At 54.0% G+C, this 12,922-nt stretch overlaps 5 protein-coding genes across 5 annotated transcripts; 2 read left to right on the forward strand and 3 right to left on the reverse strand.

The window, feature by feature from the left end:
• Positions 1–635: 635 nt before the first annotated feature.
• C8Q71DRAFT_697436 (cytochrome P450) lies at positions 636–2,842 on the reverse strand (the record flags this gene model as incomplete). The annotated part of the gene is made up of 11 exons (XM_047919970.1): positions 636–788; positions 847–1,140; positions 1,194–1,373; positions 1,428–1,438; positions 1,490–1,529; positions 1,590–1,648; positions 1,703–2,007; positions 2,123–2,208; positions 2,264–2,345; positions 2,402–2,445; positions 2,507–2,842. The coding sequence occupies 11 exons, from the start codon at positions 2,840–2,842 to the stop codon at positions 636–638; spliced, it is 1,590 nt and encodes a 529-aa protein (XP_047784344.1).
• A 108-nt stretch (positions 2,843–2,950) lies between these two features.
• On the forward strand, positions 2,951–4,181 carry C8Q71DRAFT_852070 (C-type lectin protein; the record flags this gene model as incomplete). The annotated part of the gene is made up of 6 exons (XM_047926789.1): positions 2,951–3,088; positions 3,142–3,212; positions 3,278–3,736; positions 3,791–3,907; positions 3,965–4,004; positions 4,065–4,181. The coding sequence occupies 6 exons, from the start codon at positions 2,951–2,953 to the stop codon at positions 4,179–4,181; spliced, it is 942 nt and encodes a 313-aa protein (XP_047784345.1).
• Positions 4,182–4,705: 524 nt separating this feature from the next.
• C8Q71DRAFT_697385 (uncharacterized protein) lies at positions 4,706–5,719 on the reverse strand (the record flags this gene model as incomplete). Its single annotated transcript, XM_047919965.1, has 2 exons — positions 4,706–4,973; positions 5,034–5,719. 2 exons carry the CDS (start codon positions 5,717–5,719, stop codon positions 4,706–4,708), a joined length of 954 nt encoding a protein of 317 aa, XP_047784346.1.
• Positions 5,720–6,828: 1,109 nt separating this feature from the next.
• C8Q71DRAFT_852072 (cytochrome P450) lies at positions 6,829–9,057 on the reverse strand (the record flags this gene model as incomplete). The annotated part of the gene is made up of 12 exons (XM_047926790.1): positions 6,829–6,981; positions 7,048–7,341; positions 7,400–7,579; positions 7,634–7,644; positions 7,700–7,739; positions 7,800–7,858; positions 7,912–8,213; positions 8,266–8,280; positions 8,350–8,420; positions 8,474–8,555; positions 8,610–8,653; positions 8,704–9,057. The coding sequence occupies 12 exons, from the start codon at positions 9,055–9,057 to the stop codon at positions 6,829–6,831; spliced, it is 1,605 nt and encodes a 534-aa protein (XP_047784347.1).
• A 1,407-nt stretch (positions 9,058–10,464) lies between these two features.
• Positions 10,465–12,368, forward strand: C8Q71DRAFT_3368 (cytochrome P450). Its single transcript, XM_047917906.1, has 11 exons — positions 10,465–10,500; positions 10,559–10,640; positions 10,692–10,768; positions 10,825–10,839; positions 10,899–11,200; positions 11,259–11,317; positions 11,366–11,405; positions 11,459–11,469; positions 11,530–11,709; positions 11,766–12,050; positions 12,103–12,368. The coding sequence occupies exons 3-11, from the start codon at positions 10,749–10,751 to the stop codon at positions 12,253–12,255; spliced, it is 1,065 nt and encodes a 354-aa protein (XP_047784348.1). The 5' UTR covers positions 10,465–10,500; positions 10,559–10,640; positions 10,692–10,748; the 3' UTR covers positions 12,256–12,368.
• The last annotated feature ends 554 nt before the right edge of the window (positions 12,369–12,922 follow it).

A 12,922-nucleotide genomic window follows, 5' to 3' on the forward strand; every position in this document is an offset into this window, starting at 1 on the left:
GCCGTGGAACAGGCGTGCATGAGCGGGGACGAGCGTCAACTGGGAGATCCTGTCAGTCGGTAGGTGAAGGGTTTGAAGAGGGCAGCCTGCAGCATATACGACGCTGATCGGCGGCCACCAGCGACGCGCTTTCCCAGTCTGACATGTATATTGTCGCCGACTTTCGGCGTTGGTGACGGAACCCAACAAGGCTTCGTATGATAGTACATACTACGAGAGAAGACAGACTGGCGGCACGGGAAGTCGTTTGGTCTTGACTCGGACATGGCGATGGCCATAGGCTGGTATGTCGTCGCCGGCGAGAGTCAGTGCTGAGTACATATTGTCGTCTCCTGCAGCAATAGAGAGGTTTGTAAGATGAAAGTGTGATTTTGTTCAACGCACCATTTCTGTACGATCCATGACGCGGCGTCGGAGAATATACAATGACACCTACTTATACTGACGCAACTTGTGATGACGAGCTAGTAGGGTATACATTTGTATCACACCCCATCACCGCTTCAGTTGTCCGCTTGAGTTTCCGGTACCTATGTAGTTACAAATGTTGAGAGTGGGGGGTTCTTGATGCTTGCAAGCAATAATATACACAATGGCCCGGGTCACCGATGCAACTGCAACGAAGAGAGATACCTTCATGTGAGCCGGCGGACCCACAAGGGTAGCGTGATTCCCTCCTCCCCCGCAATTCCCGGTCGAGGCAGAATACCACGCTTGATCTCTGTCTTAGTTTCCGGGCCATCCCTGAATTCGAACGCGTAGTTCCGAATCAAGACGGCCAGAACCACCTGTAATGTAACGGCTTCCAATCAGCATCTGAGACGAGCGTACTCCTAGTCGACCTACCTTGAACTCGGCGAGGGCGAAGTGCCGCCCGGGACAAAATCTCGCGCCGTCCGAAAACGTGAGCATGTGTCGGTGCCCCGAAATCCCCTGTGCGCGCTGAGGGATGCCGCCTTCGTTTATCCAACGCTCAGGCTTGAATGCCTTCGCGTCCGGACCCCAATAATCGATCGACCTGTTCATCATATGAGCAGGCACAAGGACGACTTCACCTTTCGTGATGGCAATGCGGTCGACCACTGTTCCTGTCGGAGTCGTCATTGGAAAGGCCAGTGGCATAATATCGTCTTCGGCCGCCTGAGACTTTGGTCAATAATCACCGGCAGATGGTAACTGAATAAGGGACTAACCACTCGCTCGGTCTCCGGCAGCGGGGGATGGAGGCGCAGAGTTTCATGCACAACGGCGTCGAGATATGGCAACTCGTGCGTGAGCTGATCCCATGTCGGATCCTCGTTGCCGAACTCTAGGAGCTCTTCGCGTAGCTTCTGTTGTACTTCAGGTTTCTTGCAGAGCTCGAGGAGGCACCACTGATAACATAAAGTGAGCGACAGTAAGGAGAGCGATTAATCACGGTGACATACCGACAAGCTGACTATGTGGCTTACTTAGTGAGCTGTTTATGAGATGAGCATGAGCAACGTACTAGACGTTGTTTCATAGCCTGCGAGGATCAAAACCTTCATCTGGGTCGCGTAGTGTTTCGGTCAGGAACAAAAAGAACGGTTCAATCATTTGGTCTTTACCTGTGACAGAACCTCATCCTCCGACATGTGCAACTCGGAATCAGTCTTCTCGGCTTTAACTGCACAAAATGAAGCTGTTAGCTAGTTACAAAATTCGCAGTCCGTGTACTTACTCAGGAGTCCAATGATAGATTTGTCTTCGGTCTTGATCTTGCCCTCGCTCTCCTTCCTCGAGTTCTCCAACAGCTCCTCGGCAATCTCTCCCATGCCTTCATTGAGTCTATCGATGAGCTTCCGGAAGTCCGTAGGCAACTTGGTGACCCATGGGAACACCATGCCCACGACGAATTGCATGGCACCTCCCAAGAGGCTCGGCTTCAGGTTCGCGAAGTCGTTGAATGTATTCGCGACCGCTGAGGGCTTGCCCAGCAGCGTTCCGAAGTCGTGTGAAAAGCCCGCGATACCGATGGTGTCCAGTCTGCCAGAACAGCGTCATGAGTGAGTGCCAATACAACGGCATCAGTGAATGACTAACGAAACATAATTCATCCTGCAAAGAAGAGTTTATCAGGGCGGGCCAGCGTCACGAAGACAGAGAGGAAACGTACCAGCGTTCGACGTCAATTACGGCTTTATCACCGGACTCGGCATCGATGATACCATCCCATGCGGTCTTGAGCTGGTTGCGCAGAGCGTCATCCGATGAATGCGCATCACGATGTCAAATACTCAACTTTGTACGCTGAATCATAGAATACAGAAGTCAATCGTCTGATGGCCGCATTGCTGAAGGCAGGAGACAACGCCTTTCGGTGCCTACAAACATATCAGTACGGTACGAGAACATGACATCATGGATCGGAGGTGCCTACCTCTTGTGTATGTCGCCCTCAGCCCATAGAACGCCACGCCCAGACTGCAACGCGTTTTAAATCAGAATGTTTCGACGCCATAGTAGACAAAAGTGGGTCACTCACGATGTTCTCGGTCGCGTGTTTCCAAAAGGCAGTATACACGTAGCCAGTCGTTTCTCGCGAGAAGAAATGCAAGACGGCCTTCGGATCGCAGAGCACGACTTTCGACGTCCCGAGTACAGCAGGCACGCGGTAGACAGGGCCATACTTCTCCGACCATTCTTCGTACAGCTCTCCGGCGTCCACCAAGTCGCTGACCACCTTGCTAGTACCGAAGAATAAGCTCGGGTTGGGTGGACCTGCAAGAGTCGTGGTGCGTGCGCGTCGACGTCGTTCCTCGAAGACCTTTAACAGCACCCATAACGCGAGAACGCCACATAGGGCGCGGAGTACTGCCATTCGCACTCGGAGGCTCCGGAGAAGGACGAGGACTGGCCGGTGCTCGGTGAGGAGGAGGAGGAGATGGGTCCATTTAGCCGCAATGTACGCGTGTCTACTACACGTGACATGCTCGCGTACCGCGACAGGGTGCGGGAGCGCCTCATGCGGCTGTACGAGGAGCTCGGAAAGGGCGAGCGTACCCTGACGAGGAGGCTCGCGAGGACGTTGATGATGGTCCTGGAGCATGACGGGTTCCACATCGAGGTTTGTTTCTATATGCATACTGACCTTCGCTTGGTTCTGACTAGTTCACGCAGACCTTGCTCTATATTCTCATCCAACGCGCCGGAGACGGCATGCTCCCGCCGCCCGGCTTTGCTGTTCCTCCGTGGAAGCACCTCGCCGCTCAATGGGACGCAACCCCCGCACCCGCCACTCCCTGTGCCACACTAGGGCCTTGCACGCTCACGATCCGGGCCACGACGACCAAGAGCCCGACGACATCCTCCCGGAGTTTACCAACGCCGTCGAAGGACACGAGTTCGGCTGGGACAACGAGAGCCCGAAGCGCACCGTCGCCGTCGGGAAGTTCAACGTCTCCTGGCGGCCCGTCACGAACAGCGAATTTCTCGACTTCTGGCGGGGCGCGGGCAAGGACTGCGTCGGGCTGCCGCCGAGCTGGGTGCTCGGCCCCGAGGGCGAGGTACAGGTGCGCACGCTGTACGGATCCGTGCCGATGGACGTTGCGCGGCACTGGCCGGTGCTCACGGCGTATGACGATCTCGCGGCATATGCGGCGAACAAGGGCGGGAGGATCCCGACTGAGCCGGAGCTCAGGCTGTTCTTGGACACGTACCAGGTCGGCTACGAGGAGGGTGCGAATACGGGCTTCAGAAACTGGCATCCCATGCCGTAAGTTTTACTGCTTACTCTTCTGTGCGTATCGAGCTAAGGAATTATGTGTAGTGCGACGGCCGGCGGCGAGAAGGACGGTGGCCGGGGCTCCAACGGCGGCGTCTGGGAGTGGACGTCGACGCCCTTCGACACGCACGAAGGGTTCGCGGGCACGACCATTTTCCCGGGGTATGTACGGTGGTGCATTCACTGCAGTATGTTGACTAACGGAGTCATGCCTTGTAGCTACTCCTCTGACTTCTATGACACGAAGCACCAGGTTGTGGTGAGTATCGTTTCCCCTGTGCTCCATCGCACAAGCCGCTGACTCGGGTGCCTTCTACAGCTTGGCGCGTCGTACGCGACCATACCCCGCTTGGGCGATCGCCGCACGGTGCGCAACTTCTACCAACACAACTACCCGTACCCGTGGGTTGGTGCTAGGGTGGCATACGACTGCTGAAAATTATGATGAGGCGGAGAAGGTGAAGGTCATGGTTCTCCTGGATTCGATTCGCTGACCAATCGGTACGTGTATTTCTGAACGACTGTACGCACTAGGCCATGTACTAATTGTAGTACTGTTCTCGACTATATGTTCTCGACTATTGATGCATTCTCTTATCGCACACTACACGTGGTAGCCGGGACGCGAATATCATCCTCCGAGTCAGACTGAAAGGTGTCGCGGTCAACGCAATGTATTTCGTGTCGCCGCCACTCTCTCGCACGACCCGGGTCAAGGCGTTGGGCGCTGGGGCGTCGAGTGCCTCCGGATGGGGGCGACACGCCAGGCTTTTGAACATCTTTATGACGACTGTAGATTTCGCATAGCTAGCGCATTGTCCTCCAAGCATTTGCGCACCCATTCGATTGCGCGAGTCCCGAGTGAGCTTGGCATGATCAACAAAGGCCCTTGTGTAAGTACCATGACGGAATATCACTGCAAATAAGCATTCGTAGTCATAGTGACTAGACAGCATGTATTCAAGTACAAGAACCGGTCCAAAAGTAATGATTCTGGTACGAGATGTGCTGCAAGTTTCGTATAGTCTTCAACTTCGATTCGTCCAGGTCACCGTCTATATCGTCGACAAGAACCCAGGCGAAGTCGATCATGTTCCACGTGTGAACACGACCGTGTTTTACGCATGGCTTCGTACCACAGGGCGCGCGAACGAGGTTGTTCGGCCGTAAATCGTTGTGCCACAGACAAATGTCTGATAAATCGTCGAGTATTGCGTGAATGTCTTCCCTTATGAGCCGACTTGTCAGAGAGAACATTCAATCCCATGAGCACAGACACCCAACTTACTGCATGGTTTTGTCCGCATCGTCCTCGAGTGTGTACGTTGCTCCTCCACGCGACATCACAAGCACGGCCAGCAGTGGCGCATCAGGGTCTGGCTTCCAGCTATACCATGACGAGAATTCTCTGCCGCCTGGTCTGTGTTCGTCGCCCATCAGTGGGTCATCGTCTGGCAGAGAATCATCACAAGTGGAATCATCTCGCGACTCCACGGGATGATGCTCCAGGCTGAAATCTTGACTTTTCCAGAGCGGAAATGTTAACTGCTGGCTAGACAAGTCGGCAGTGAAGAATCCGTAGGTATAGGGTGTGATGATCCCCTGCATGTGGCCACGGTGAATCTGATTGTAGACCCAGGATTCTCGCGCGAGCGTGCGGCAGCGATTGGGCCGTGCAATCTTGACGCAGAGGGTTTCTTCTGGCGGGAGTGAGTCATGGCGGAGCACGTTGTGCTCATCCGATGTAGTCAGAACCTCAGCAGCATATACCACGGCGGATCTGCCGTCGGCAATGCGCTCACCCAGCTTCAAAGCTAGGTTGCCGTCCTTCGGACGTGGTGACGGCTCCCAGTCCGGTCTGCCTCGATAAGTACCACGTGGAAAGTGATACTGACGGGCAGGGAAGTCGTCTGCCCTGGACAGTGTGATGGCCTGCGGAAGGTCATCGCCCATAAGGGTCAAGGTCGAGAACATCTGTGCTGGCTCCTGCAGAGAACAATCAGCGTACTGACAAGGAGTAGGACATGAGCGTGCGAACCATGAACGTCGTGTGCAAAAGGCTGAAACGGCGGATGGTGGGTGGCGAGGAATGGCGTAGTGGCGTATGAGACTAAGAGTGCTACCTGCGGGTGGCGCAACTTGAACGCAGAAGGCTGCTGAGGTTACCCTCCTATTACTATTGAAGTGTCGATTTAATAACGTTGTTCTGTGCGAAGGGCCGTCTCTTCGATGTCTTGGAATGTTTATGATGTGACCACATGTTCCCAAACACTTACTCGTACTCGTAACTCCGGAGACTTGAGTAGTTACTACTCATGTACTCGATTCTACACCGTTGTATTAGTAGATGCCCATTGTCTGGAGCTCTCTGTCCGTGTACAATCTCCGTTGATTGAATTGAAAACTCAGAAATATATCGTACCGACGGACGATACGTTGTCTCGCGCCGAGGTCATGATCCCAACAGCCTGCAGCATAGATGACGCCAGCGACGCACTTTCCCAGCTTGAGAGATAGTGAAAATTGGTGACATTACCCAACTCGGCTTCGTATGATATACACTACGAGAGATGGCATGGTGACACGCGGAGGGATGGGTACGACCCCTGTGCTGGCCGCAGCCTGCTTATATACCACGACTTAATGACTCGGGGCGTGTCGGTTGGAACCCAACTATCAAAGTCATGAGCGGAGCCGCTGCGAGAGGTCAGCTGGGTGCGCAACAGGTTCTCGGCGGAAATCAGGTGCAGGGCCATACGGACCTATGCCGCTTCCCAGCGTATTGAGGTCGCAATTTAACAGTACCATTCCCGACTGCTTCAGCTTGGCACTCATTGCCAGGTCCCGGCAGGGCGTCGTACTGAATCGGGCTGAGAGACTAGTCGTCACATCACGAAGACGCACGGGCGCTAGATGATCATGCAAATCAAACGCACAGGTGGCTAGCTTCAACAACTGACTGCATTGTAGCCAACATAGCCACAAGCGGATTCAGGATCTGGTGTCCGGAAAACTGTACGTTAGGTGCCGCACGCGTATACGCCACGGTGGCGATAAGTAGGGATGTAAGTTATTTCAGATCCTCAATCGAGCCGTTTAACTCTCAGAGGCAACCTTGCGCCCTCTTCTCCCGCGATGCTCGGTCTAGGGAGGATACCCCGCTTAATCTCGGTCTTCGTGTCCGGGCCATCTCTGAACTCAAAGACGTAGCTCCGAATGAGGACGCAGAGCACCGCCTGCCGCAAAGGGCCGCGCACCAGGTCAGCTCGATCCTTAGGTCAATGTGCAAAGTGAAAACTCACCTTGAACTCAGCAAGCGCGAAGTGCCGCCCGAGACACGTCCTTGGACCGTCCACAAACGTGAGGAGGTGCCTATGCCCTTGGATCTCCTGCGCGGGCTCCGGGATGCCGGCCTCGTCCAGCCAGCGCTCGGGCTTGAACTGCTTCGCGTCCGGGCCCCAGAACTTCACGGACTTATTCATCATGTGGATGGGAACACTGACGAGCTGCCCCTTCGGGACCGCGATGCTGTCGACGAGGGTGCCGTTAGGCGTGCGCATGGGCGAGGAGAGCGGGATGATGTCGTCTTCCGTAGCCTGAGGTGAATCGCGTTGTTAGTGGTGCTCTGCCGGTCGTAATCAATCATTGACGTACTACGCGCGTCGTCTCGCCCAAAGGCGGGTGAAGTCGCAGTGTCTCGTGGACAACTGCGTCAAGATACGGTAGACCGTTAGTGAACTGGTCCCAAGTCGGATCGTTACCAGAGAATTGAGATAGTTCATCGCGCAGCTTCTGCTGAATCTCGGGTTTCTTGCAGAGCTCCAAGAGGCACCACTAGATATGCGTGCCAGTGTCAGCAGCGGGTTGGACATGCTTAAAAGTACGTACCGTCAAACTGACTGTTGGCGTGCCGCGGTGAGCGACAGCAGCGGGAGCATGATTGGACGGACTTACTCGACGTCGTCTCATAACCGGCTAAGATGAGTACTTTCATCTGGGAGAATAATCATCGGTGGGCGCCGCACAAGTAGTAGCCGAACGATCTGGAGCTTACTTGCGCCAGAACCTCGTCCTCCGACATGTGCAGCTCCGAGTTGCTTTGCTCCGCCTTGACTACGATAAATAGCGTGAGTATAGCCCAAAAACGTCGATACTGGAGCACTCACTCAGCAGTCCGATGATGGACTTCTCTTCCGTCTTGCTCTCGCCTTGGCTCTCCTTCCGCGTGTTCTCCAGCAGCTCCTGGGCGATCTCACCCATGTTCGCATTGAGCTTGTTGACAAGCCGTCGGAACGGAGTGGGTATCTTCAGGATCCACGGGAACACCAGGCCTATGATGAACTGCATGCCTCCGATAAGGGTCGGCTTCAGCGTTCCAAAGGCGTCGAACGTGCTCGCGACTTCTGAATGTTTGCCGTGTAGTGTACCAAAGTCGTGTGAGAAGCCCGCGATGCCGATGGTGTCTAGCCTGCGTATCCAGTGAGCTAGAAATACCATCGCATCAGTGGCAATCGACTGACGATACGTGGTTCATCCTATAGGACGATGCATTAGTTGACGCTCCTTTTGGGAAGCAGATTGACAATGTAAAGGAGGTGACGTACCAGCCCTGCACGTCAATCACGGCCGAGGCTCCGGGTTCTGATTCTAATATGCTATCCCATGCTGCTTTGACCTATGGTATCAATTAAGTTATGCCATTTTCGCGTTCGACGTGCAAATCTGTACCTTGTATGCTGAATCGTAGAAGACAGACGTCATCTTCCTGATAGCCGCATTACTGAAAGCGGGCGACAACGCCTTCCTCTGCCTTCGAACGGATTAGCTTATGAGCTACAGCACGACGTGAGATGTATCTCTCTACCTCTTATGGCTATCGCCTTCGGCCCAAAGGACGCCTCGACCGACCTTGGGGCCATTGAACAGGGCGGTGATATAATCGTAGGGATGGTTCTTACCAGGCTTTCGATTGCCCTCTTCGTCATCGTGCTTTGCACATATCCGTACGTCTCTCGCGAATAGAAGTGCAGGATGGCCTTCGGGTCACATAGGGCGATACGCGAGAGCCCAAGGGTAGCCGGGATACTAAACACAGAACCGTACTTCTCGGACCACTCCTCGTAGAGTTCTCCCGCATCCGGCGCCTTGATGATGAATCTACTTGCGCCAAGAAGGATGTTCGGGTTAGGCGGCCCCGCGAGCGGCGTGCTACGAGCGCGCCGGCGTAGATGCTGGACTGCCTTCGACAGCACCCACAGTGCAGAAACACTGCACAGAGCGTTGAACACGCTGAGCGTGGGCAGCACGGACATGGAGGAGGGGGAGAACAACCGGGATATAGGGCGATGTTGGCAGGTCGACTGTTCCCGTGCCTGTCATTGTCATGAGCCTTGCATGGCGCAGGCGGCGGCAGCATGTGGGTGGGAGTTTCTTCAACCTTTCGGCCTACTTGCCATTCTGGGAAGGCGTTCTTCGCAGGCTGCGGACTCTTGGCGGACTCTGAACGCGCCACTGCGCCATTGCCACATTCAAGCTGCCGCTGGCGTCGCCCAATTCGCCAACGCGACATGAGCTATCCTACCGTCCCAAGTTGTCGCTACAGGCTGTATGTTCGTCATCTGTCCTCTGCGATGTTTACATCGTGCTCACAAGTTAACTGAGTGGCCGTCGAAGACGTCGGTCAAATACGATATTACCTTTTTTGGACGTCCGGCTAGCCAATCCCGACTCTCGCCACGGCGGTGATTCATGTTGCTCAGTTGCCTCCACGGTGCTCAGGCTATTAGCGGCCGAAATTCCGCACTCAGGATGCTGGAGGTATCGCGCTTCCGAGAAGATACACCAGGCGCCCTCGGAGCGCGGCCGATGATGATTGTTTGCGTTTGCTGGCCGTGCCCAGCATACCATACCCTACCATGCCACGTCCACACAAGCTGACGGTCACGGTTACGGATAAAAGAACTCACATATGTGTTACAAGTAGCATCCATCATTTGTGAGTACGGCATTGTGGTCATATGTTTGGCACAGACTAGCTGAACGCATGCTAGATTGTGAAGCGATGTATGACCGTCTATCATGCTTCCTACGCTTACACAGTACGCTATCATCGGAGCACCGGGTCTTGTCCGCACTCCACCTACCACTGCCGTGCAATCTTACAAGCTCAAACCTCGGAACAAGTCGCAGCCACGGAACTGTCTATCATCCGTGCGTTGTATCATCCTGTTAGTAAGACATATAAATATCGGAGGACAAACTGAACCGCGCTCTGTCTACGCCATTGATCCCTATTCCAATGTTCGAATTCGGTGGTTTTCTTCCCTCCACTATCATCCTTTGGTTTTCTGGTTTATTGCTACTAATATCACATCGTTACTTTCGACGGCGAGCGTTGAGCACACCGCTCAATGGGCCACCGAGTCCAAGCTGGATTTTTGGAGTCAGCAGACTCATCGCAAGGTCGTCAGACCCAGGTAGCCTGTACCAGCAATGGCAAGAGGAGTATGGACCCGTGTACACCATCCCGGCTACGTTTGGAAAGCCTTGCGTAGTTCTATGTGATCCCAAGGCGATCAAACATTTCTACTCCCGCGAGACGTATGGCTACCAGCACACACCCATGTTGAGAATGGTCACAGAAAGCCTGGTGAGTTCCTGCTTCAGTGTCTAGTTCGGCCGCTGACAACGGGCTCTACGGCGTCGCTCGGCAGGTTGGACGTGGTATATTCTGGGCAGAAGGGGACACATAAAAGGTTTGAACCTGTCATCTCAGACTCATGGCTTTCGCGTCTTAACGTTTGCACATCGTAGACACAGAAAGGCCCTGACGCCCGCCTTTACCCTCGCAGCGATCAAGGATTTGTTACCTGTATTCCATGGCTCTGCCCACAAGGTGAGATTCCGGCTCATTTCGTGACTGAAACGCGCATGACCGTGCCAACAGGTTAAAGTAGCTTGGGACAATATCCTGGCCACTCAGTCTCCCGGTAGTGACTCGGCTATGGTCGATGTACAAGTCTGGTGAGTCATGGCTCAAATTTTCAAGGATTGCGTGGCTCACGATCATGATAACGCAGGATGAATCGACTAACGTGAGCTTTTCTCTCACACTTACCGTTAACGCAAGCCTTGAACAAGGCCCGATTCATAGCCTTGACACGTTTGGCATCGCAGGCTTCGGGCACGACTTCGGAACGCTGCGTGGGCAGCACTGCATGGTAGCCGAAACTGTTGAAGCGCTCAGTGGGCTGAAGGCCGACCTGGCCGGCTGTCTCCAATTTGTCCTAGGTCTGGTGTTCCCATGGGCACTCAAGGTTCCATCTGCCTTCCAGCGCATCAGCAAGCAACTGGACGTCGCTCTGAGCGAGATCGTCAACGAAATAATCGCAGAGACGCGTGGGAAGGGTCAGCCGGAACGCAAGAGTACAAGACGATCCGTTATGGACTTGCTACGTGCGCAAACACTTTGACAGGCCTCACGTTCGACGCTGCTATTGATGAGGTATGGCAGTTCAGGCGGAAAAGAGCGATTCTCGATCGCAAATGTCTACGGAAGAAATCTTATCGCAGGTAGGCATGGGTGCAGTCGCGGCGCAGTCAATCTCACATGATGTCTAGATGAAGGTTCTTCTGCTGACCGGCTACATTACCACATCAAGTGAGCGACCACATTTACTAGTTGTTCTACTGCGTTAACATCCCGTTGAACAGACTGTTTGATGGTGCGTTCGTGATCTGGCAGAATCGGAGTCAGTCTCCGCTAACCGTTCCGGCTGACGCAGTGGAGCCTCGTCGAGCTTTGCAAGAAGCCAGACTTGCAGGAGAAGCTGCGAGCAGAAGTCTCGCAGTTTCCTTGCGGTGACCCCTCATGGGAAGAGCTCATTGACGGCTTGCCCTACCTCGATGCTGTCATTCACGAGACACTGCGCCTTCATCCGCCGTTAGGTGATTTAACCCGGGTAGTGAGTCTACGCATACTATCCATTTGATGACGACTCTCCAACCGCTGCATCGCCAGGCGGTCGAGTACGACGCCATCCCCCTTTCCCATCCGATAGAGACAAAGACAGGTGCAACAGTCGATCGAATATTCATTTCAAAGGGCCAGCTCGTGAATGTGCCCATTCACGCCATGAATACCTCGCCGAAATACTGGGGCTCTGACGCCAAAGACTTCTATCCAGAGCGCTTCCTGACGGAGGAGCGCGTCCCGAAGGGGATTCAAGGACACAAGCATATGTTGACATTCGCGAGCGGCCCGCGTATGTGTCCCGGAAGGTACTATGCGCTAGCCAAAGCAAAGGTGGAAGTTGTTCATCTGTCGGACTGTTGACACTGTCGCTGATTTTCCTTAGGCCGTGTTGTACCTGCTCTTGCGGAGCTACGCTTTCGCCTTCGCAGACGTACCAGATGGCGAGATTGGCATCAACGGGTGGTTGTTGTCGGTACCCATCGTACCAGGCGGGGATGGACAGAGCGTCCCGCTGAGGGTGCGCCGGCTCGATTGATCGTTACCTAGGTGTTAAGCCCGGTTAACGCTAACGCTAAGTATACATTCTCTCGTGACAGAGTAGACTGGGTAATGAGCTGTGAATCGTATAACATTGTTGACACACTTTCTTGTTCTATAAACAGATCCCTCCGAGTTTCATCGGCTTCACATTGTCAGGCGGTCTGTCCTGCAACTTCAAGTATTCACGCAATCACATTGTGCCCCCCGAGGTGAGTCTCATGTTATACATCATCAGCAGCTGATCTGAATTACATGAGATCGCAGACAACTACTGTATGTCACCGTGCCGTGCGTTGAGCAGCCTAGACACCACAATGACCGCTCGTCAAGCCTCGGATCCGCGTCTGTCTCAGTCTGTCACGCCTCGGCCTCAGGCCTCAGGCTGTGCCGCCATAGACACGGTGACGCCGACGGATCTATCTCCAGTTCGTTTGGGATTACTGTTAGCAGAACTCTATTGACATGCCATCCGCGAGCTGAGTTCGCTAAATGGCGATATATGCTTACTGTAAGCACACGTCAGCTGAGTATGTTCTCGGCTTTGGGAAATTGGGAAAGGACTGACGTGGCGTGTTTCAGAACAGTGTAATGAGATTGAGCTAAAAATTCTACCTTATCGCAAAGACCGTAAGATCAAGAAACAGCCGCCACGTCGCTCTTTC

This window comes from Rhodofomes roseus (genome assembly GCF_022264815.1).
Source record: "Rhodofomes roseus strain CIRM-BRFM 1785 chromosome Unknown C8Q71scaffold_1, whole genome shotgun sequence".
Classification (NCBI taxonomy): domain Eukaryota; kingdom Fungi; phylum Basidiomycota; class Agaricomycetes; order Polyporales; family Fomitopsidaceae; genus Rhodofomes; species Rhodofomes roseus.